The 24,111-nt window shown below is 38.6% G+C and overlaps 1 protein-coding gene and 1 non-coding gene across 7 annotated transcripts in view; both read left to right on the top strand.

Moving 5' to 3' along the window:
- Nucleotides 1-10,538, top strand: part of AGFG1 (ArfGAP with FG repeats 1) — a 72,731-nt gene extending 62,193 nt beyond the window's left edge. For 3 of the 6 annotated variants that reach the window (XM_047082509.1, XM_047082505.1, XM_047082511.1), the window contains exons 9-14: nucleotides 818-897; nucleotides 1,108-1,200; nucleotides 6,190-6,237; nucleotides 8,068-8,226; nucleotides 9,167-9,258; nucleotides 9,854-10,538. In XM_047082509.1, coding sequence (XP_046938465.1) covers nucleotides 818-897; nucleotides 1,108-1,200; nucleotides 6,190-6,237; nucleotides 8,068-8,226; nucleotides 9,167-9,258; nucleotides 9,854-9,913 — 532 coding nt within the window. In that variant the 3' untranslated portion in view covers nucleotides 9,914-10,538. The remainder of the gene's footprint in view (nucleotides 1-817; nucleotides 898-1,107; nucleotides 1,201-6,189; nucleotides 6,238-8,067; nucleotides 8,227-9,166; nucleotides 9,259-9,853) is intronic. The other 3 variants (XM_047082506.1, XM_047082508.1, XM_047082507.1) reach the window with 3 other exon arrangements.
- Nucleotides 1,364-1,449, top strand: TRNAR-UCG (transfer RNA arginine (anticodon UCG)). The gene has a single exon. It is a non-coding gene; the product is annotated as a tRNA-Arg (tRNA).
- Nucleotides 10,539-24,111: the final 13,573 nt, after the last annotated feature.

Raw genomic sequence — 24,111 nt, 5'->3', positions numbered from 1 at the left:
GATTTGGATCAGATATTTTCCCAAATGATACAAAAACGGTAAAAGATTCATTTAAAGTGCAAGATAGATTAGTAGATGTTACTTCAGAGAGCACAAAGGAGTTCATTGATAGGATTTCAAATTCCATTTTGTAGCTAATCTTTAGGAAATTATCACTGTCGTTTTGGCTGTGATGTCAAGGAAAATATTCACAAGTATCTGAAGAAACTTCAGATTCTCCTAGTTTGTTTAGCTAGGTGTCTATGAGAGCAGTTTTTTTCATACACTTTTACATAAATGACATATTACAGGAGATTGATCTTCTGTTAAGCCCAGCCATTGAAGGGATTTGCAAAAATGTTGTGACTCTTAAGTTCCTTTCGTTTTGGAAAATATAGTTATTTATCCTAAAAATGCTACTTACGTTAGTGTATAATGGCTTTATAGTTAATTTTAAAAGTATGAGATTTAAAAATTTTTCCATTTTAATTTCTGTATAGACGTATTGTTAATATAGCACATTTAAACAAAGACTCTTTGGAGTTCTCGGTAACATTTCAGAGCGTAAATGAGTCCTGGACCTCCTGGCTGGCTCAGTCAGAAGAGCACGCGGTTCTTGATCTCAGGGTCCTTAGTTCAAGCCCCATGTTGGGCGGGGAGCCTAGTTTAAAAAAAAAAAAAAGAATGTAAATGAGACCGGACTCCAGAGTTTAAGAACAGCTGTGATACATGATGTGTTCAGTATTAGCCTGTTTCCGCATTTTATGGCCACCCTATAGGTAGATTAGCCTTGCTTTAAAAAATAAATAAAAAGAACTCTTTCTGTATTTATTTTCAGCAATGTTTTTGGAACAGTGCCCGTGGGTGCTTCTGCACAGACACAGCCTGCTTCTTCGAGTGTGCCTGCTCCATTTGGAGGTATGTGTTTCTGGTGTATATACCGGATTTTCTACAGAGCCTGTGTAGACTGTAGAACATTTTCTTACGGGTACTGGAAGGCAGTCAGAGCAACAATTTATTATCCAAAAGCTCTAGTTTTCTGATCTTCATAAATGTATGAACAAATATTTTAAATGACTGAATACAAATATGTTAGGATTTCATAGCATATTTTCTAATTTTTTAAAGCTACGCCTTCCACAAATCCATTTGTTGCTGCTGCTGGTCCTTCTGTGGCATCTTCTACAAATCCATTTCAGACCAATGCCAGAGGAGCAACAGGTAAGAAATAAATATAGATTATAGAACAGAAAGCTTTGGAAAAGGTATTTATTACAAAGACATCATGGGAAGAACATCAGAAAATAAAGCTCTTCTTTGTTACTGTAGTGAATGGGAAGTGGATGGAAGAGTTTGTCCATAAAGACATACACTAGCTGGGGGCGCCTGGGTGGCTCAGTCGGTTGAGCGTCTGACTTCGGCTCAGGTCATGATCTCGCGGGTTTGCGGGTTCGAGTCCCGCGTCGGGCTCTGTGCTGACAGCTCAGAGCCTGGAGCCTGCTTTGGATTCTATGTCTTCCTCTCTCTCTGCTGCTCCCTCACTCACGTTGTCTCTCTCTGTCTCTCAAAAATAAATAAATGTGAAAACATTAAAAAAAAAAAAAAAAGGACCTACGCTAGCTGAAAGTTTATAAAATCCTGGACTTCTAATATTTGGGAGGAACCCTAGAAATTCTCTAGCGCCCCCTGGTCCCCATTCCCTGCTTTCATTCTTCAGGTGAGGAAGCCCAAGTGTGGAGGCGAGGCCTCCTTAGAGCCCTGCGCCCTGCAGCCACTTTGTGACCAAGGTGGGACTTTGAACACCAAAATTCTGACTTATTTGGTGATCGGGTTTTGGAATTACTGGTTACTACTCATTCAGTCTTAATAGAAAAAACTTACGAGAAGTTTTTTTGTTTCTTATTTTCCTCTCCACGAGATAGCAAGGAAGGAATGAGCTTTGTTACATGAGGTCTTAAAAATCACGTCTTTTCCAGTGCTTATCTCTTTTAGAGTGTTCACGTTTTTTAACTTACACAAACCTGATTTGATTTAGGGAATGGTATTTTAATATTTTCTCTTGATAATTTTTTAATCCTCTTTATTCCTTCCCTTTTTTTTGTTTTTGGTTCATACTGCAAGCCAGCCACATATTTTTTTGTATTGAGCCTCTTTGATTTTTGTCTTATCAACCTGAACACCAGAACTGTTTGCCAGTACCTTGGAGCGTCAGCAAGTGTGTGTGGAGTTGCTGGATACCCAGTAAACCTCAAGTTGGCCAGCTCTGTTTTTGTGTATGTGTCCCGGTGCATTTAGAACTAAAGCTTTCAGCGTATGGCATATATTGGTGTGGAATCTGGAAAGAGTAAGGTGCTTGTAACATGATTTGTGCCGTAAGAATTGGTATTTACTAGTAAATCTCTGTCATAGGCAAGAGTAAGAATTGTGGTATTAATGGAGTTTGAACTATAACTTTCCTTTTACATAAATGTCTTTAGTCATAATTTGTTGGTATCTCGCATGATCGATGTTTAATAAGTATTTTCACAGATAATTTTTAAAAAATGGTTTGTGTTTGTTAGAATTCAAGTATACCTAATCAGTGATTGTTTTCGTTTCTATGTGTTTCAGACAAAAATATTCATCAGTTATGATACATGTAACATTTCCGTTTCTTAGCATGCTATTTTGACTTGGCGGAATGAATTTGTAAAATGTCTCACGTCACATAGGGATTTGTGCATTGTGTCGTTTAATCCTTTTAGCTCTCATCAAATAAATGTTTTAATCACTCCTTGACAGCTGAGGGAACTGAGGCTCAGAAAAGTTAAGTGTGGATATGTTTTGGGTACAGCCAGACTTGTGTTCAAATCCTGATTTAGTATTTACTTGCTGGGTGATCTTAAGATGCTTTTTATATATTAGTTGTGTGGTGAATAAAGATGATAGAAAGATGTACTAACATTTGTTGAGTGTTTAAAATTATTGACAAGATACTGTTGAAACATTTATAGCTATCATAACCCCATTTGACAACAGAAAGATGGAAATTCAAATTGTGCCTTGGCTAAAACTTGTATTGATCTAACTTCTCTGAGCCCTATTGTTGGCCTTCTCTATAGAATGTGAGTAATATTCTCCTATTGGCAGGGTTTTTGTGAGAATTTAGATGCTACAAATCATCTTTGCATGGTGTTTGCATTGTCCTGTATGGTAAATCATTCCTATTATTTTCCTTTCATGACTACCTTGAAGTTAGTTATGTCATTAGAATTAAGGGCTTTTTATTTTTTATTTTTTTGCTTATTTTATGTAGAGTATGAAAGTCCTTTAAAGTTAAGGTTCTATATAAGATGTACATTAATATAAAACATACAGTATATGTTCAGATAATATAAGGTAATTTTAGTATTAGGCTAAGAAAAATTTATTGAAAGGTAAATCTGTGTCCATAAATTTTTATTTCAAGGTTAAAAAATTTCTCTTTATAAACTGCTTTGATTTATCACATTGGTCACCTTCATTAAATTGTTATAGAATTGATGAAAAGTAAATGTTAGCTATATATGTTTCTATTGAAGTTGAAATATGAGCAACATTTTGACAAATACACTATGCTCACTATGCTCAGGAATTTCCAGTGTCAAAATTAATATTCTTTAGGGAATATTTCTTGTTGCTTTCAAATATATTGTTGAATTCCATTTGAAGTAGCTTTTGTAAGACGGATTGCATAATAAAAGGTAAAACACTTTACTGATAACATTTCTTTCTTAAAATATATATTTTAATAATTTTTCTTCTGCATCTATAAAGCTTTGAGGCTTTAATTTTCTTCTGCCATGTTACATAGAAACTTTCATTAAGATATCAGCCAGTATGGCCTAAGACCTTTTTTATTTTAGGATTCTGTAATAGCATTTTTTTAAAAAAAAGAGGGCTCTTGAGACCTTAAATCTAACAGATTTAATACAGTTTTCAATTATTATGAAATTCTGTTAAAACTCTTCAGTCTCTCCTTTGCTGTGGAATGAAAAGTCTTTATTATTTCCCTAACTTCATTTTAATGAATGATTTTTTTAAAAAATAATTTTAGAGAGAGTGAGGGGAGAGGGGCAGAAGGAGAGAGAGAACCTTTACACAGGCTCTACATGCAGCTCCAGAGCCCGACGCAGGGCTCGATCCCACGATTCTGGGGCCATGACCTGGGCCAAAATCAAGAGTCAGATGCTCAACTGACTGAGCCACATGAATGAATGAACAAAGATTTTAAAGATTTTTTTACCCCCCAGGAGATGAACTTACTAGAGATGTAGAGCTGAAAATCACAGTAGCATCTAGGCTAGTGTCCTTGTTTTATTATCTAGGGGGAGACTGGTTTGATGGGTTTGCCTTAAGGGTTCAAAATTAATTAATGGCACAAATATTTGTACCTAGAACTCTTCTAAACTAGCATAGTTTCCACTGGTTCCACCCATTCCACTCATTAAGAATATACCTAAGAGAAATGAAAATGTACGTCCACATAGAAACTGGCGCACAGATGTTCCGTTGCAGCATTATTCATAATAGCCAAAGGGAGGAAACAACTCAAAATGTCCATCAACTGATGAAGGGGTAGACCAGATGTGTTATAATCATACAATGGAATTTGCTTGATAATAAAAAGTAATGAAATACTGACGAAAAATAATGAAGCAGACATGCTGCAACATCAGGCTAAAATAAAGGAAGCTAGTCACAAAATAATGTGTAACTTGTGATTCCTTATACATGGTGGTGCATCCAGAATGGGCATTACAGCATTCCAGGGCTAGAACTTGAGAGGGCATCGTTGTTGCAGGCTGAGGCAGCAGCAATTAATATTGGTTCACAGTCACTGTTGACTAAAGGTCAGTTTTTATCAGAGTGTATTTTGTACAGCATGTCTCTCGAGATGTTATCAAATACTTCATGGGAAAGGGTTCTATGCTCAGATATACATGGGAAATGCTGGTATAAACAATTTAACCTGCATTTTATTGTAGAACTTCTCAAGAGATTTAACGTGCTGTACGAAAGGAGATAAACATAAAGTGACCTACCTTATTTATTATAGAATCCTTCCCCCGAATTACCTCTTTGTTGAATTCATAACACAGTACTGGTGTATCTTTTAAGTACACATCTTTTAAAGTGATTTGCAAGTAAAATACATTCATTGAATATTTACATCATTTTAAAAATTTTATTGTTAAATTTATTTTTACTGCAGCTTTGTAAATAAAGAAGGTATTGTTATCCCTGTACCTGTACCCTCTATTTGCAAATGAGGAAACTGAAGCCTGTAGAGGTTACATAATCTCTTGTAGTTAGAAAATGACAGAACCAAGACTCACAACCACTCTTCTCTCCCAATTGCTCTGTTTCCCCAAATTTAATTGGTAAAGTTTGCTAATGTAAAAAGCATACATAGATGGACCTGTATTTTAGAAACAATTCCACTCCAGAAGGTTAAAACAAACAAAAAGTTTGTAGTACTTAACAACCTAAGTTTGTTTTCTGTTCATTACGTTTATTTGTATGTAACCTCTCTGGCCTCAGTTATGCCAGGTAAGATTTGCAGAAGATGCACTTCTCTCATCTCTCTTTTCAGCCATTAACATTTTCAATTGAAAGTTGCACTTACCTTTCTAATGAACTGCATTGAATAATTTCTCCCTTTCTTAATACGTAGTTCGCTTGAGTTATCTTTATGTATTTTTAGTTAGTGTACAGAGTTGTAAAGAAAACAGTCAAACATCATCCAGGTGCTGTCTGCAAGATCCGACTTTCTAGAGGCAAAAGGTAGATTCTAGATCATTTTAGATGATCCTGCGAATAGCAATTTGGGGTGTAATTCATGAGACCTACAAAGCCTTGTTATGGACACGGTTGTATCTTGATACGAAAAATACGTTAGCATTTATTTAAAAGTGGATTTCATAAATGTTTTTTTTCATTTGATATTTATCTTTCTGGTATTTATTATTGGCGATCTCCCTTTTACTTCAAACAGGTTAAATATTACAGTGTCGTGAATATAGTTGAAATTAAAAAAACTCTTGGTGGATATGTTTTTATATGTATTCTTATGCTACCTACTTTGTAACAGTGTATTCTAATTTTAAAAGTTTTTAATGAAACAGATTTGTTTTGACAATAGTTAACCATAAGTTAATTGACATTGGTCTCTCTATGGCTTTCCGTAAGGCCTTTCTGGAGCAATGCATTCTCAAGTTTTCCCTCACGCTCATTTTGGTAGGTGGCCACAACTAATACCTAGATTTGTGTGGCAATCTGTCTACCTGCTTGTGGAAGCTTCTGCTAGTGTTCTGGATCCCTGCATGTGGAATTGAGTTTCTTCCATGTTTTAAAATGGAGTGGGCATGGATGTGTGGCATCGGGGTTACATTATATTTAAAGTTACATGAAAATTGTGGTGATTTGTTTTTAACGCTGAAAAGCATTGTTGCTTACCTCCATGGTCACATTAGAATGTTAATAGCTTTTTTGATTATTTTTCTTGAGTTTGATTTCATAGTACTTTGACACCTTTTCGACACACCAAACCATTTTACCACATTATTCCATGGAGTTTGGTTTTGCTTAACTGTATACAAGTTGCGCTTTTTAGTGCTTTCTTAAAAGTGATTTGTCAAAGTTTGTCAGTGCGTTGTTGTCTGTTATGAAACCCTTCTGTTTCCCTTGCAGTGTGCTTATTATTCTTTAGTTCACTTGCTTCCTAGTGGCTTGTTTTTCCTTTTTGTCATCAATAGTAATTTCAAGAAATTCGGCATTCTAATTAGGTTCATTGAGAAAAATTGCCTTGATATAAACAATAGGATTATGAAGATTACTTTGGGCAGTATCTGTAACGTGACTCTCAGGTTTTTTTCAATAAAATATAAGTCTATGTGACATTTTTAGTTATTAATTCCTATGCCTTAAATCAGAGGTCAAATTGGTAAGTTTTTTTATATCAGGAAATTCAGTGAATTGCCACGTTTTTGATAGCATCATGCCAACACTATTTCACTGTTGTAATTACTAATATTCCGTATTGAAAGCACCATTATTGGCTCTTACTTTACTGAGACTTTTTCTAGGACATTATTCAGAAGGTTCTGTTTTTAATCTTCACTAGTAGTAAGTAATAAATTGTTTTACTACTACATGTGTTTCTGTGATGCAGATTCGATTATAAGTAATTTATAAGTGGGGGAAGGATGGCAGCATTACCACATATGTACTGGTTGTTCACACATGGATTTCAATGCGGTACTGATCACAGTGCTCATTCACCCTACATCCATCTTTTCTAAGAATGCTTATTTCACTTCATTTTCAGTCTTTGTGCATTTTGCCCCAATTTCTTTAACTCAGCAGTCCTAACCTTAAACCCCGTATCCAGAGCAGTCTGTTTATCTTCCAAACAAGAAATGGGTATCCATATATATTTATTTTGGAATTGATGTATTGGGAACCTCACATATTCTTTTAATTTTGTGGGTAGTTTTATTAGAGAAACCCCTCCCCCTCCTACCCTTTTTGGGCTCTGGTTACAAAGCTGCATAGGTTTTGAGTGGCCTGCTTCTAACCCCATTTCTCCTATAAGTCTTGTTAATTTTGGTGAACTATTTTTTAGAGGTCTAAAAAAAGTTTTTTCAGAACATACCTTATTACATTATAGTAGTTCAGTGGACAAAACTAAATTTTGGGCCATTTTACGTATATAGCAAAATGAAACTAAAAAATGTATGCTAGGATACATGTGAATTGCATCATGATTAAAAGTTGACTGCTATTTATTTAGACTTGAACTTTCTATAGTTATTTTGAGAAGTTTTCTTGTGATTTCAAATGATAGTTTTATTCTTCGTTGGGTTTCAGGAGAACAAAATGTTATCGATTGTGTTCAGCTGTAGAGTGCTAAAGCTTCCTGCTAACTTTGTTAAGAGTTTTGGAATTTAAAATGCCTTTAATGTGCACCTTAATATTTTTCGAGGCAAATTATTCTGTAATATGTGGTATGAGAAACAAAGCCTGCTCTGTTGTGTGGAAATGATCAGCCCTTGCTTTCTCTGTCAGCTGCGACCTTTGGCACCGCGTCCATGAGCATGCCTGCGGGGTTCGGGACTCCTGCGCCCTACAGTCTTCCCACCAGCTTCAGTGGCAGCTTCCAGCAGCCTGCCTTCCCGGCCCAAGCAGCTTTCCCTCAGCAGACAGCGTTTTCTCAACAGCCCAATGGTAAGATCCAGCACTCGACTAGCTGTAAGTCCACCTCAGATGTCCTCCGTGTATCGTGACGCTGTATGTTTGGACAAAGAGGCTCGTCTAAAGAATGCCGTGGTATTGGCATTGTCTGCTAACGTTTACCACGCGAATATAGACGCCCTTGGTGATTTGGGCCTTGGAAAGTGGAGTGATTTGGTGAGATCTTGTAACCAGGTTATAGATTTAGGAGAAATCAGAGACTCTCTAAAGACTACCCCTTCTTCTCAGAATCCCCAGTGTCTGTCTTAATAGTATATCTATGTTCTGATGTTCCTCTTGATTTTAAAAGACCTTGCGTGTGTATTTTTTGTATAAATTATTTATTTTGGTGGTGTAGACCAGATTTCCAATTAGGTAACAACTATAGAGCTTGTTACTTGTTTTCAGGAACTTTCAGTAGAGACCAGGGTTGTTTTTTTTACCCATTAAGTTCATTTGCTAAAGTTTGAAAGTCCGTAGATTTGAAGATTATTCTTAAATTATAACTGTGTGTTTTCTTTTTTGAAGTCAGGTAAAAATTGGGTCCGGGTCCATGGCAGAGCCATAATGATAAAATATTTCCTAAGGAATACTGCGCTGTTCACACGAAACCATTGTGTTGCACTCAGAGCCCGTCTCAGATAGTCCGTCCCAGGCTCATCTATTAACTCCATCCTTTGAAATGTCAGCAGTTGACGTAGCTGAGAAAGATTAGAATTAACCATTTCTGAGGAGCTGTGTGAAAGCTCTTTTGAGATGTGCCACAGGAAGTTCTGTCTCTGGTATTTGAAAGAGCATGAGACTCAACAATTTCATATTGGTACTTTACTATTGCCCTGGTGGGAATTCCTCTGAAACTCCTTCTGAAGTTTTACAAGTTATCAGATTGTCTCTTAAAGGTATGGCTGATAATTGGTGGTTCTGTTTTAACAAGGTGCAGGTTTTGCAGCATTTGGACAAAGCAAGCCAGTGGTAACCCCTTTTGGTCAAGTTGCAGCTGCTGGAGTATCTAGTAATCCTTTTATGGTAAGTGAGACACAGTTTTAAGCACTTGCATAAGTTGTTGTGTATTATTTGCAGATTAGGAAAAGCAGGATGTGACTCTGCTAGATGCTGTTATTCTATTGATGTCATGTGATGAGATTTTACAAATTGAGACGGCTGTCATGCACGATCCTTTTGTGATTTAAAAGCCACACATTAATCAGTTGCAGATCAAAACATGGACAGTAAATAAGCTATTTTAGAACTTGAGACTTGTCTGCTTTCTTGTCAACATAACATTTTATGAGTGGCTGTAGGTTTAGTGAACAGTATGAAAAGGGCTTGAAGTCGGAGGTTTGGTTTGAATCATAAATGCATTTTCTTAAGGGCCAAGTCCTTTCTGAGAATCTGTTATGAGAGTTATATGAAGTAATGGGTATTAAAGACCACCTAATAGTTTTATTATAATATGTTGCTGATAACAGTAATGAATAAATGTAATTGCCAGTAGTTATAAAGGAATTTCTAATGTAAATACTGTTTAAGTAAATCAGAGTTAATCAAATAAAGTTTATTTTCCTATTTTCCCCACATACACCACTCTTACATGTCTGTTTCGTCTTATGTTTTCCTTTAGACTGGTGCACCAACAGGACAGTTTCCAACGGGAAGCTCATCAACCAATCCTTTCTTATAGCCTTATATAGACACTTTACTGGAACGAACTTTTACGTGGTCACATTACATCTCTCCGCCTCTTGCACTGTTGTCTTGTTTCACTGATCTTAGCTTTAAACACAAGAGAAGTCTTTAAAAAGCCTGCATTGTGTATTAAACACCAGGTAATATGTGCAAAACAGAGGGCTCCAGTAACAACTTTTAACCTGTGAATTGGCAGAAAAGGTAGCGGTATCATGTATATTAAAAATTGGCTAATATTAAGTTATTGCAGATACCACATTCATTATGCTGCAGTACTGTACATATTTTTCTTAGAAATTAGCTATTTGTGCATATCAGTATTTGTAACTTTAACACATTGTTATGTGAGAAATGTTACTGGGGAAATAGATCAGCCACTTTTAAGGTGCTGTCATATATCTTGGAATGAATGACCTAAAATCATTTTAACCATTGCTACTGGAAAGTTACAAAGTCAAAATTGGAAGGTTTTATTCATTCTTGAATTTTTCCTTTCTAAGAGCTCTTCTATTTATACATACCTAAATTCTTTAAAAATGTAGAGGGATACCTGTCTGCATAATAAAGCTGATCATGTTTTGCTACAGTTTGCAGGTGAAAAAAATAAATATTAGAAAATATGCTATCGTTTTTGTGTTCTTGCTGCAATGCCTTTACCAAAGTGGCCTTAAAATATGAGTAGTGAATTGAGAACATCTTGAATTCTTAAATTAGAATTTCAGAAGACTTCTAGTGACTAACTTTTATGTCTAAAAGAGAAAATTTTATAAAAAGGCCATGTAGAAAATTTATTAAAACTACTATGACTGCTATATTCAGGAATATGTCAGTGGTAAAGCATTTAAATGTAGCTTGTCAGATTCACCGTAATCCTTCTAATTTCTTTGCAACTTCTTAATTTTGTGAAAATTTGTATATATGAAGAATTTGCATGTATGTGTATTTACAAATTTTTTTAAGTATCTTGAATTCTCAGACTGCAGAAGTCCTATTTTAACTATTGATTTTTAAACAAAAATATTGTCTTTGAATGTATTGGAAGCAGACATGCATTAACTGTGACATGATTGCACCTCATTTTTTTTTTCCTTTGTTTGGATAAACTGATATTGTTAAAATAGGACATTTATTTATGTTCATTTCTGGGGGGAAACAACCTGGAACCCAGTGTTACCTTAAAGTTATAGAATACTTTGTTTAAAAAGGAAACAATACTAATGTTAGGTTATATCTTTTTGTTAATACTCAAGACATGAACTTGTTTAAATATTTATGTACAGTGATGCCTCATTCATCAGGTCATAATCTAGAAGCCGCCTCAAAACCGAACACAGCTGAGAAACTTGGAATTTTAATTTTTCTTAAATGCCTCTGAGCAACGCACAAGAGTCACAGAGTCTCTACGTGTTAGAGCTCATGCATTTGTTTTTATGCGAAAGTTTGATCATTTGATTTACCAGCCCATAGCATATTTAAGTTCAGAAGTGGTGGTTTGGAAGGATACAGAAAAGCTGTGGAAAACTGTTGACCATTTAGTATAAGGACAGCTAGGCCAGCCTAGAGGATGTCGCCGTATGACATCATCATCTGACAGTGGTCTGTCACTAGGACTCTGTGTCATCAAGAAAAGGTAACATCACATATACAAATATGTAATACGTGTTTGAAAAGTTTCATCTTACAATGAGTGAACGTTTCGGAAAAAGCTTTAGTATTAAAAGAAGTGAACGTCGGTTTCTTCAGACAATTTATTTGTGTCGAATACCTTTTCCAGTGGTGACTACATGAGTTGTTGCACTATCTTAAAGTCTGTGTGGTGTTTCAGACTTGCCACAGCATTGCTGTCCGTTGTGTCTCCAACCGAACGTGTGGTTGATGAGCAAGACGGCTGGGAAATCCCGGCCCCTTTTTGAACAGTATGCCTCTTCGCTTAGAATCGAGTGAATGTGGCAAGAGTCTAGGTGTGTGCGTGGGGGTGTATACTTGGAATACCTACAGTTTGGGGTCTCCCTCCAGCCCCCCTTTCATGGAGGGAATACTTAGGAAATGTCTTTGAATTTCTATGCTTTAGATTGTATTGGGTCCCAGGCAATTCATATGTACGAAGTTATGCTATATAATTGTAGGCCATTACCGAAATAACCTACCAGGCTTTCCATCTGAGAAATAAGTAAATTAAACGGTTGTTATTAAAATAATTTTAAAGACTGTTTTTTTTTTTTTCTGGGTAAATCTTGAAGTTTGTAATGAAATGAGAACTCTCAGTTACTGACTTACTACTTTAAATGAGTGCTTATAAAACCCAAATGCTTAGCTTAAAAAGTGATCCAGCTTTAATGTGGATTTAAATCCACTTCTGTTAAACCTTCATATTCAGATTTGCTTTTGGTTTTTTGTAGACCATCAGAATTGTGTTGAGTGCTAAAGAGGAGAAAATCCTCGAAAGCGACGAGGCTGAAGACCTACACGTTTTCTGGCTTACTGGTTGAATCAGATCTTCTCTCCCATCTTTGCTCTGGGAAGAACATTTTCTTTTAGGGTGCAAACATTGTCGATACAGTTTAAGGGCATATTTTATGCTCGTTTTTGTGACCACAGAGATGAGGCAATCACTTTGTTCCTTAAAACCATTCCTTTTGGCAGTTTGGAGAAGCGTGTCAGTGCTCTCCGCCTGTGGGTTGCCCTTGCTGCCAGGACATACCGTCTTCGGCACCAGTCCTAGAAGTTGGCACAATGGAGAGAAGAGGAACGGGCTGCCCCACCGTGGCAGGACTTAACAGTTCCCAGACATTTTGGTCTCAGGACCATAACTCGTACAGTTTTCAGGACGCCCAAAGAGCTTTTGTTTATATAGCTTGTACCGATCAGAAATTACCGACCGTATTAGAAGTTAATGCTGAGGCACCTAACAGACGTGTTCATTCATTTAAATATAACGATGATAAACCCATTGCATGTCAACATAAATGCCCTTTTTTAATAAAACATTGTTGTCTTCCAACAACAGTTAATGAATGAGAAGAACATTGTTTTATGTTTTGCCTATCTCTAATGCCTGGCTTAAGAAACCGTGAGATTCTCCTACTACTTGGCATTCCGGCTGTTTCTGTATCACGTGGCGTGCGGGCGCTGGGAAACTCCACTGTGCACTCGGGAAGTCATGAGTGAAACAGACCTAGAACGTCTTCGTATTGTTAGGAAAATAGTTTTGACACTTGGCTCTTGGGGACTTTGCACAAGTCCTCCAACCACACTTGGAAAACCGCTGCGCTACACTTTTAAATTTCTGTAAGCATACCACTCCTTAAACTTCGAAGTGTTTTTCTTTGCGTGGTGGGAAAAATGGAAATTTGAGGTGAAACTGCAAACATTTTTAGTGTTGTTTTCTGGATTTTCTCCTATTTTTATTTGAAATCGTTTTAATGATGAAATTGGTGAATATTTCCTTGAAGGATATTACAAATTCAGATATTACAAGTTATGGATGTTTATTTTGGAATCATTTACTATTCTGACCACTTTGAAATTGGGTAATTGCTTTGGGGGACTATCAAATAGCTATTTAAAAAATGTTTTAAATACTTTGCTGAAGAAAAATTCAAAGTGAATAGTTTTTTATCTCTTATGTTTATAGTTAATAATTTAGCTATAGTTAAAGAATTTTTTTAATGAAAAGTAGATTCCTCTCACTACCCTCCAAGAAGTGCACTGTTACAATTAAAGGAATATGTTTACTGATTAAGAAAGAGGTTTGCTATGGTTTTCCCACCGGTGGCTTTTTATACCTTGTTCGTTTTTAAAGAGAGCACTGGCTGTTGCTTCTCATTTAAACAAAATGTTTTAAAATTCATTTGAAGTGACTTTTTTTTAAAAGATGGTTTACAGTAATTAGTCACCACCAACTCTGGCTTTGTTGCTGCTGCTGTTGGCATGCTCTAAAACATGCTTTTTAAAAAAAAATTTTTTTTTAATGTTTATTTTATTTTTGAGAGAGAGAGAGAGAGAGAGAGAGAGAGCGAGCGTGAGCAGGGAAGCAGCAGAGAGAGAGAGGGAGACACAGAATCTGAAGCAGCTCCAGGCTCCGAGCTGTCGGCACAGAGCCTGACGCAGGGCTCGAACTCACGAACCGTGAGATCATGACCTGAGCTGAAGTCGGACACTTAACCGACTGAGCCACCCGGGTGCCCCTAAAACATGCTTTTTTGAGATAATACCCCATTTCCATTCCCAAGCAGGCCCTGTGCCTTGCTTCTTGCGCCCTCTTCGTCCACACGTTTATGCTCCTTCTCTGAACTGGTGTTCAGAATGACTCGCCTCATCTTTGGCCTCCACTGACAGTTTCAGACTCCTATCAAAAAATCAATCCCTAGGAGAGCGTTGTGAAGAAGATCCGTTTTTAAAACCGTAATGACTTCAAAGTAATGTGGTGGTTTATTGAGCCCTTTCAATGTATGAGATGCTCGCTGAGTGCTCTTCACGTAGTACACGATCCTGGAAGTGGATGCAAGGAGCAGGGCACAGGGAGGGTAAGCTGATGACAGGGCTGTTGCTCTGGGGAGCAAATACTTCGTTGCTGGGTTGAAAGGCTGTCATATTTGTGTGTAAGTAGCCTTTAAAAAATTCTTTTGGAATTCCAAGAGCATGCGTGTCTACATCCCATATACCTAACACAGCTTCTTAATTTGGGTTGCATTCAGAATTTGATGAAATCAGCATACTTGACTCTCCAGGCTTTTTGGTAAATTTCACAAGTAAATTAATGAGGTAATTAGTGGAGCTTGTTTTAAACTGGAGAGGCATCTGAAGTATCACAGTGATTCCTATTTTGTGAAGCATTCCAACTTGGATGGCTAAGGTTTGTGCCCTGGACAGTTTTAACATTTACTGTCTAAAGGATGCTGTTACTAAAATTTGTGTAAGATTAGCCTATCATACCGGATTCATCCTCGTTAATTTTTTCTTTGTGTATTTTAGCACATTATAATATCCTCAGTTAAAATTTTGCAGTGTGTATTTGAGCAAGTGAATATGTGACCACGATGGAATTCTTAGTGTTGTGCTGGTGAGACTTTTTCAAATCTCGTGAAAAAGGGCCCTGTTTTGTCCTGTTCACTGATATTTGTGGTGGAAATGGTCTCGCTGTGGCTGCTGTCGCCTCTCCATCCGACGTCATAAGCTTGGAGTTGGGAGGCGCACAGCCGGCGCCCAGGCCTTTGCGAGCCGGCTCCGGCTCGCCTCTCGCAGCCCACGGCCCGTCTGGTAAATTTGCTGGTGATTGTAGCCAATATTTAAAGAGGCTTTTGCTTCCTATTGTTAATTCAGCAAGCATACGGACACTCGCCCTCGTGTAGAAATGTTCGGGGCACTGACGCATTTAATCTGGAAAGACCCAAGTACTGTGAAGCCTGAAGCCTGGTATTGAAAAGTCCAGTCACTGTGCTGGTGGTAGGGCTGGTACGTTCATGGCGAAAGTCTGAATTCTGTCTGCAGTCCTGTTTTGTTTGACCAGCACAGTGTCCTAAAAACGTGGGTTTTGAGTGGTTTTAAAGGGCATCCGTTCTTCCAGTGGTCACTAGCCTGCCCGCCCAATTTCCTTAGCCTCAAACGTTCCGATGTGTTTGAAGACCTTTAAAGCGACGCATCTGTGTCTGCGTGAGAGGTGCTTATGACGCCGCTGCACTGTCCGCCGCTGTCGGATTTTGGAGTCCCGTAGGCTTTGAATCGATGGTGTTATTTTCCAGGCAAGACTTTCACCAACAGCGCGTTTCTTTTCAAACTTGTGGCCTCTGTGTACTCTGCTGATTTTATGCCCCTGGATCAGAATTCAACGTGTGTTTGAATGTACTTTTGAAATCCGTGCTTGTCCAACTCAAAGGGCTGTGGAGTTTAATGAAAAGAGAATGTTGTGACTCAGGCTTTTTGTAAAAAGGAAACATGATCCCGGATAAAATATTTAATGAAGTGATTAAAATGCCCATATTTTCGTTGGTTCTCTGGAATCTTGAGTAGGTGTCATCCTGGCTACAGCTCAAGCAATGAGAGTTAAGATTTAAACTCTGAATTCTCAACATTTTCCCTCAATCTTGAGTGGAGAGCTAGAGGAGGCACACACCCAAGGAGCCTTCTGATTTTGACGAAATGACCATTAAGTGAAAGGCATTGAGGGAAACGACCGTTAAGTAAAAGGACTGTAAACTGATGCTGTATAGTCCATGTTTCATAGAATGCTGTGGGTACAATCAGGTTTTTTAAAGACTTTATCTTTTTTTATACGTTATGATACATGCTTGTGATTTTTAAAAATTATGCAATATATAAAGGGTATAAAGTGAGAAATTACGTCTCGTCTCCTTCCTCTGACTTCATTCCCACACCACAGGGGAATATAGTTTCTTGTATTTCTTGTATAGTCTTTGAGAAATGTTATTTCCTTCATACGCCTCTATTTCCATATATACTCCTCTCGCTGTCCTCCCTTATTTTAAATGTACAATTTTGTAACTTGGCTCTTTTTATTTAACTTGGTTATCTTTACATATTAGCACCTCCAGCTCTAACTCATTATTTCGATGGCTTCAGGGTTTCATTATATGGATATCCCTTTTGAAGAGTATTTGTATAGATTTTTCTACTAAAAAATATTATTAAATTGAGACTATCCTTGTGCATATATGAAGATAAGTCTTGACTCTGCCTGACTGGAAACTCAATAAAACAGACCTCATTCAATGTTGAGGCTCGCCAGCTGTTTATTATCTTCTTCCATTTAGGAAATTCTTCCGTTTAAGGGGGTGGGGGCAGGGGAGAATCCCTCGGATTGACTATGTACAGATATTTGAAAAATCCTACGCTTTCTAACTGAACTTTGAAGGTTTTCTTTCAGTCAGTTCTTTAAGAGGTTGTGCAAGTTCATTCCCATTTTGCACCATAAGTTTTCCATTGTCCCCACCCATGACCCTGAAAGTTTCTAAAAGTGTGCTTTGGGGCTATTTTCTGTTACTACTTGTTGGTATTGTACCTGTCCTTACACATTGGCTTAGAATGTACCTTATATTTAAGAAGAAATGGTGTGGGTTTACTATAGCAAAATCTATTTTGGCACAACCACATATGTATTCTTCAAAATTAGTTCCCCTTTGCCTTAGAGAAGACTTGGGAAATAACTGAAGGTTCTGATTCTTACTCCTCAAAAGATTCGATTCCAGAGAATTTCTTAACGTCCACTTACCATTAGTCAAGACAGGACTTGCTTCCTGGAGTCATTTGTTTATGAGGAATGATATCAGCCCTGCTAACTGATGGTGAAGGGTACCGTAGCACCTTCAGGCTAAGCCTAGGGAGGGGAGAGGACTCCGTGAGACCTCTGAAAGACGGGAGACCCTTAACGCCAGCCAGCCAGGCCTTGGAAGGGGTGTGAATATGCTGACATTTGTGAAGAGCAGTGCAGGAGATGATTTTAGGAGTTGGACGAAAACTCACAGGCTGATTTCGTCCCCATCTCTAAAACCCTTTGGTAGGTGAATTTGGTTAATAAGTTTCTGTTCATTGTGAAATATTGTTGGAAGAATTTTTTCAAAATAAAGACTCCTCAATTTGTGTACCATTTGAGAGTAGCCTCTTTAATTGCTGCATAGCATGAATTGTCTGCAAAGCAGCTCCTGCATCTACTTCCAGCTTAATCTTTTTATTAATGACACATTAGTGTTTCTCACTTTGTCTACACATTGCGAAACTTTTTTTTTTAATGTTAGGTCACTTTTTTTAAGTTTATTTATTTTTGAGAGAGAGGGGGAGAGAGAGAATCCCAAGCAGGCTCTGCATTGCCAGCATGGAGCCCCATGTGGGGCTCGAACCCACAGAGCGTGAGATCATGACCTGAGCCGAAACCCGAGTCAGACGCTTAACCGACTGAGCCACCCGATGCTTAACTGACGGAGGCCTGCGAAACATCTTTTTAAATTTTTTTTTTTCAACGTTTATTTTTTTATTTTTGGGACAGAGAGAGACAGAGCATGAATGGGGGAGGGGCAGAGAGAGAGGGAGACACAGAATCGGAAACAGGCTCCAGGCTCTGAGCCATCCGCCCAGAGCCCGACCCGGGGCTCGAACCCACGGACCGCGAGATCATGACCTGGCTGAAGTCGGACGCTTAACCGACTGCGCCACCCAGGCGCCCCTCATCTTTTTAAAAGCACGTGTTTTTCACTGAGTTTCCAATACTGATTTTTCCCCCCCAAAAGACATTTTTTTTCTTGAGTCACGTGTTGATCTAGCTTGGTTTTAAGACAGTAGGTATTGTAATTAGGTTTTACCGACTCTATTACCTATGGAAATATAACAGGTAAAATCGTGAACTGCCTCCCAGCTCTTCACGCCACAATCCTCCTGGTAGTTAGTCATTATTATTTGCTCTGTATCCATCCTGACTATTGTATACATTTCTGTTTAAATTGTTGTCAACCATCACCAGAACCCAGAAGAAAATTTCCTTCCCTTAGAGTCGGTATTTCCACCCTGACCACCAGTATCCCCTCCCTTCCTCCTGGGGGAAAACTAATGTTTATTTTAGTCTCACTTAATGGGAAGAGATTACAATTCTTTTGTCCTTTTTTTTTTTTTTTAATGGTATGTTAACAGTCTTTACTGAACTTGACTTGGGATCTTCGAAAAGAAATCCCCTAGAGCCCTTTCCTCTGTTCAGATCTTAGGTTCTGCCATTAACTGACTTTTGGGCCTGTGATTTAGACCCTTCAGTTCCTCAACTTTAAAATGAGTTCTCTTCCAAATGGTGATGTAGGATTCCCTCAGCCCTGGAATACATGGTTAAATTAGTAATTAGCCTTGGGAACTGGAATTCAATGTTTCGGAATAATAGTTGTTGAAACTGGTATTTTCATAGATTCAAAATACCAGGTGTCAGCATCATACAGTTTAATATGGCCACTATTTGTTAATTATTAATTTTGTGACATGCATCTCATAGAATTGGTCTCACTGGTCACAGCAACTGTTTCCAGGCAGTATTTGTGACCAAAAAGTGGACATTCAGGTGTTTACTTTGCCAAGACTGTATTTAGTAAGCGGCAGGAATACACTTCTATCTGATTTTAAAATTCATCCTCTCTCCTATATTCATACTTTGAAGCTTCTATTCCAGAAGTTGTAATAGGAGTGTGAGTATTTTAAAAACCTATTTCACAAACATTAATGGAAATTAAAAAAAAAAAAAAAGTCTTACCCAGTTTTGGATTTTTTTCCCTTCCATATTTGCTTCTTGCCCATAGCAGATCTTGCATTGTGATCATGGCCAGTTAATTTTTAAGATACTTTTCTCACAATTGTTTTCTTCCAAACTGGAAATATATTTACTATTTTTTTCTGCTTGTCAAAATAATAACACCTATTGTAAAAAATCTGAAAATGTAGAAAATTATTCTTTTTAAAAACCCTCTAATCTTGTGTAGATACATTGTAAGTACTTCTGGGTTCCATTCCATATGGAAGTAAATACAGAGACCTCTTCCAGAATGGAATCGGGCTGTGTTCACTATTTTATAATCTGCCTCAGTATATCATGGCTTTCTTTCAACTTCAAGTATAGATCTACGTTCTCTGACAACGATTTTTCATTGTGTGCGGTGCTCATCCCTGTGGTGAACATTGAGATAGTTTCTAATTTTTCAACATCAGAAATTTTACCTACACTTTTACACACTTAGGGTTTGACGTCATCATGGTTTCTTAGAAATGGAATTAGTGAACAATGTATATCTTGGTCATTTATCATTTTTCACAATGTTAATTAAATATCTCGCTGTGTGTGATGTTTCGTTTGTGCTATTTTTTGGAATAAGTTCTTCTAAAATCACACGCATGGCTTAGAAGGATTAACATTTTATCCTCTCAACTAAATTGCTATTTAAAGGGATTGATTTAATTTTTACAAATACCAAAAAGGCACGTGGTCCATTTTTACTTCAGTATCCAGTTGCCACAGGGAATTCCGATTTTTAATGATTGCCAATTTAGGGAATATGAAATAACGCCTCATTTTCCTTTCTTTGATTACTGGTGAAGTTGATTTTCCTCGTGATTTCCTAGTTGCATTTTCTCATGTATGGATTGTTTTAAAAGTTAATCTAAAAATATGAATTAGGTCACCTAAATTTATATTTTTATTTCATCGCATTATATATTTGGGGATTACAGAGACACAGAGGAGAACCTTTCTAATGCTAATGATGTCATTTAGTTTAGGATGAATAACCTTGTCCATAATGGGATTTCGAATCTAGATAACTGCCAAGGTTCCTTCTAGTTCCCTTTTTTTTTTTTTTTTTTTTTTAATCAGAGAAGAGAATTACTTCTTTAGATCCTCTAATGGAACTGCTCATCATTATTCAGGCTCACAAGTGCATCTTTTCTCCTTTCCCTGTATTTGGTACATGCAGACATGGCTCTTTTGTGGGTGCATTAGTTTCACTGTGATGTGGCTGGACGTAGGTGTTTATTTTGTGCCTGGAATTTGATGGGCCTCGAGTCTGGATTGCTGTTTTCACTAGTTCTGCAAGTTTCTCGATCATTAGGTCTTTAAATGTTACTTCTGCCATATGGTCTTCTGCAGTAACTTTTAAGGTTTTTAAGATTTTGAAAGAAGCTACTATGACTTTGTCATAAAGCATCACTTCTTTTAGTTCTCAAACCTCACTTAAAAAGTCAAAATTGTTGGGGCACTAAATAAAATTCTGTGTAATCCTAGAAGAATTTTAAACATTAAAATTTTTATGATTCTAAATACCAATTCAGACTATATTTCCAGGAAATTATCACAGAAGAATGTTGTGTACTTATAGAATACATTAGTTATGATTTTAGGACAAAACAGTTCCTTTCAAGGCTTATTTTCAGTTAGTTACTAAACGTATTTGGGTAGGTCTCTCAGAGAGAGAAGTGAAGAAATAACCACATCTTCCAGGGAAATCCAACATCCTAAACTATGGGGATTTTACAATAGAGAAACTTGCAAATTTAGGGCCATTCAGAAACTCAATATTTTGAACTTTCATTTAGACATAATACCTTCAAAATACGTAACAATTTTGACTTAAATTGTTTTGAGGTTTATTTTAAGAGAGAGTGTGAGTGGGGGAGGGCAGAGAGAGAGAGAGAGAGAGAGAGAGAGAGAGAGAATCCCAAGCAGGCTCCACGATGTTGCAGGGCTTGAACTCATGAAACCAAGAGTCTGACGCTTAACTGACTGAGCCCCTCAGGTGCCCCAACAATTTTGACTTTTTAAGTGAGGTTTGAGAACTAAAAGAAGTGATGCTTTATGACAAAGTCATAGTAGCTTCCGTTTAGCATTATTTTGGTGCCACTTTGCTGAATGATTTTTAAACATTATTTTCTATAGTCCTCACAACCTTGGATGTAGGGCTGACTTCTGTTTTACCGGACAAAACTGGCTTAGAGACGACGGTTTACTTGCTCAAGTAAGGGGAGTGGCAGAACTGAGCTTTGAACCCAGCTCTGACTCGAAGCGTGCTCAGAACCACTTTACAATGCACAGAAGGAACCCTTCGTCCAGACCCGGGAGGGAGGAGGGAGGCTGATGGGATAATAATCTGTGCAAGGACAAGGGCAAGGACAAGGGGCTCTGGAGAGTAGGAAAGATCTCAACCCTTCCAGTGTAGACTTAACAAAGGAGTAGCAGCCTTGACAACAGAATTTAAGACCGAGGGGGAAGGATGAGCAGAAGCTGAAGGAAGCCGGAGGAAGAGGGGTTTCTGTTGTGGATACTCTATAACAGTGGGAAAGCAGCTTGGCCAGTTCCTCCCCCCCACCCCCCAGGATATCAGAGCATTTTTAAAGGAGGGGGTGTGTGGGGAGAGAGGAGTGTAGAAATACTTTCCTTTGCAGAGTAGTAGTAATTTGGACTTCTCTCAAGCATGCATATTGCACCTCTTCATTAAAGATGGCTACGGGGGCGCCTGGGTGGCTCAGTCCGTTGGGTGACCGACTTCGGCTCAGGTCATGATCTCGCGGTCTGTGAGTTCGAGCCCCGCTTTGGGCTCTGTGCTGACAGCTCAGAGCCTGGAGCCTCCTTCGGATTCTGTGTCTCCCTCTCTCTGTCCCTCCCCTGCTCACCTTTCTCTCTCTCTCTTTCTAAAAAATAAACATTAAAAAAAATTTTTTTTAAAAAGCTGATCACGGTCATTTGCAGCTCAGAGTGCGGTCTGGGGACCCAGGCCAGATGCTGCCTGGGAGCTGGCTAGGCCTGCAGAATCTTATCCCTTGGTGGTCAGTCAGCATCTGCCTTTTAACAAATCTCAGGCGATTCGTACACATATTGAAGACATCAAACAAAGTGCACTGAGGCCCTACCTACGTTAGGTAAATAATTTTTGTATCTAGCTTTTTAAGTCCATACACATTTCTTGGGCTAAAATTGCTCTAGAGAATCTTCAAACGGTAGATTTAAGAAAAACTCCTCAAAAGAAATGATGTAAAAGCGCCTGGGAATGAAATTTCCTCTGAAACATGTTCCGTGTTCAGTATGTTTCTAGCAATGAGGAATCAGGGCAGAAGGTATCTCACCTCTTGACAAAGGAATTAGTAAAGACATGTGCCAGCGCTGAGCTCCGAACACCTAAGGGCGTTCTTTCGGCGATGCTGTAAAATGCAGGTGTGTGTGAGCGAGGGTGTTTGTGGAGGAGGGCGATTTGAAGGACCCAGGTTTCACTGTCCCCTGACGCCAGGCAGTGGAAGGGGAAGGAGGCCTGCAGATGACAGAACACAAGCACGGGAGGACACCGCAGTGTTTCCTGGTGGTGGCAGTTGAACCACGTCGGAGCAGCTGGCTCAGAACAGCGGCGGAGAGGACGGTGAGGCTGTGCGTGTCACTTCCCCCGCTGGCCAAGGTCTGGCCGAGGTTTGGCCCCGGGCTGGCTGGCGAGGCAGTGGTTCCCGTGATGACTTTAAAGAAATGATTTTACTTTTTTTTTTTTCTTGTACCCCAGCCATTTACCTTTGCAAATTTACAAGGAGTCACATCACAGATCTATTGTTTACATTGTTTACAAAAGTAAAATCTGTTCATTGAAACAAACCTTACAAGAGCCCCTCCCCGTCCAAAAAGTAACCTCATCACCCTGAGATCACCAATAGCAACATTTTGGCGTCCAGTTTTCCCAATTATAGCCGTGGGGTTTTTTGGGATACAATTTATATAAATATTTTATCATCTTTTCCCCATCATTGATGGTATATAAAATCATTAAAAAAATTTTTTTTTCGGGGCGCCTGGGTGGCGCAGTCGGTTAAGCGTCCGACTTCAGCCAGGTCACGATCTCGCGGTCCGGGAGTTCGAGCCCCGCGTCGGGCTCTGGGCTGATGGCTCAGAGCCTGGAGCCTGTTTCCGATTCTGTGTCTCCCTCTCTCTCTGCCCCTCCCCCGTTCATGCTCTGTCTCTCTCTGTCCCAAAAATAAATAAACGTTGAAAAAAAAAATTTAAAAAAAAATTTTTTTTTCACATTTATTTATTTTTGAGAGAGAGAGAGAGAGAGAGAGAGAGAGAGAGAGAGAGCACAAGTGGGGGAGGGGCAGAGAGGGAGACACAGCAGGCTCCAGGCTCCAGCTGTCAGCCCAGAGCCCGATGCGGGGCTCAAACTCACAGACCATGAGCTGAAGTCGGACGCCCAATTCGACTGAGCCACCCAGGCGCCCCCCTATAAAGTCATTTTAATGGTGGTAGTATCTGTCTCTCTAGTCAGACCGTAAATTTCTTTTTATGCTGTAGGTTGAGGGTCCGCACACTTTACTTAAAATGGCCAGAGAGTACATACATATTTAGACATTGCAGGCCATGTGGTCTCTGTCCCAACTAGTGGGTGTTGCCCCAGGAAAGCAAGAGCAGTCTTAGATAAATGGATGAGTTGGGCTGTGTCCTGGTGAAACGCGACTTACAAAGCCAGACCGGCAGGCTACCGGTTGCCCACCGCCCTAGTTGAACCTTTAGGCTGTTAGTGTTCCCTAATCACCAACCAAATTTCGGCATCTTTGCTCAGCTGCATTTTCCATAAATTAATCTCTGCAATGGATATTGGGGATGCGTATATTCCAAGTAGGGAGAACATTCCTTTACTAAACAGTTAAGAAACATGCTAAGGATGTGAATAGACAAATCCCCTCGCCCCC

Source organism: Lynx rufus, unplaced genomic scaffold, assembly GCF_022079265.1.
Source record: "Lynx rufus isolate CCGP_SWC_20201006 ecotype Redwood Valley unplaced genomic scaffold, mLynRuf1.p SCAF_2, whole genome shotgun sequence".
NCBI classification, from domain to species: Eukaryota; Metazoa; Chordata; class Mammalia; order Carnivora; family Felidae; genus Lynx; species Lynx rufus.
This window is presented reverse-complemented; position numbering and strand designations above follow the sequence as displayed.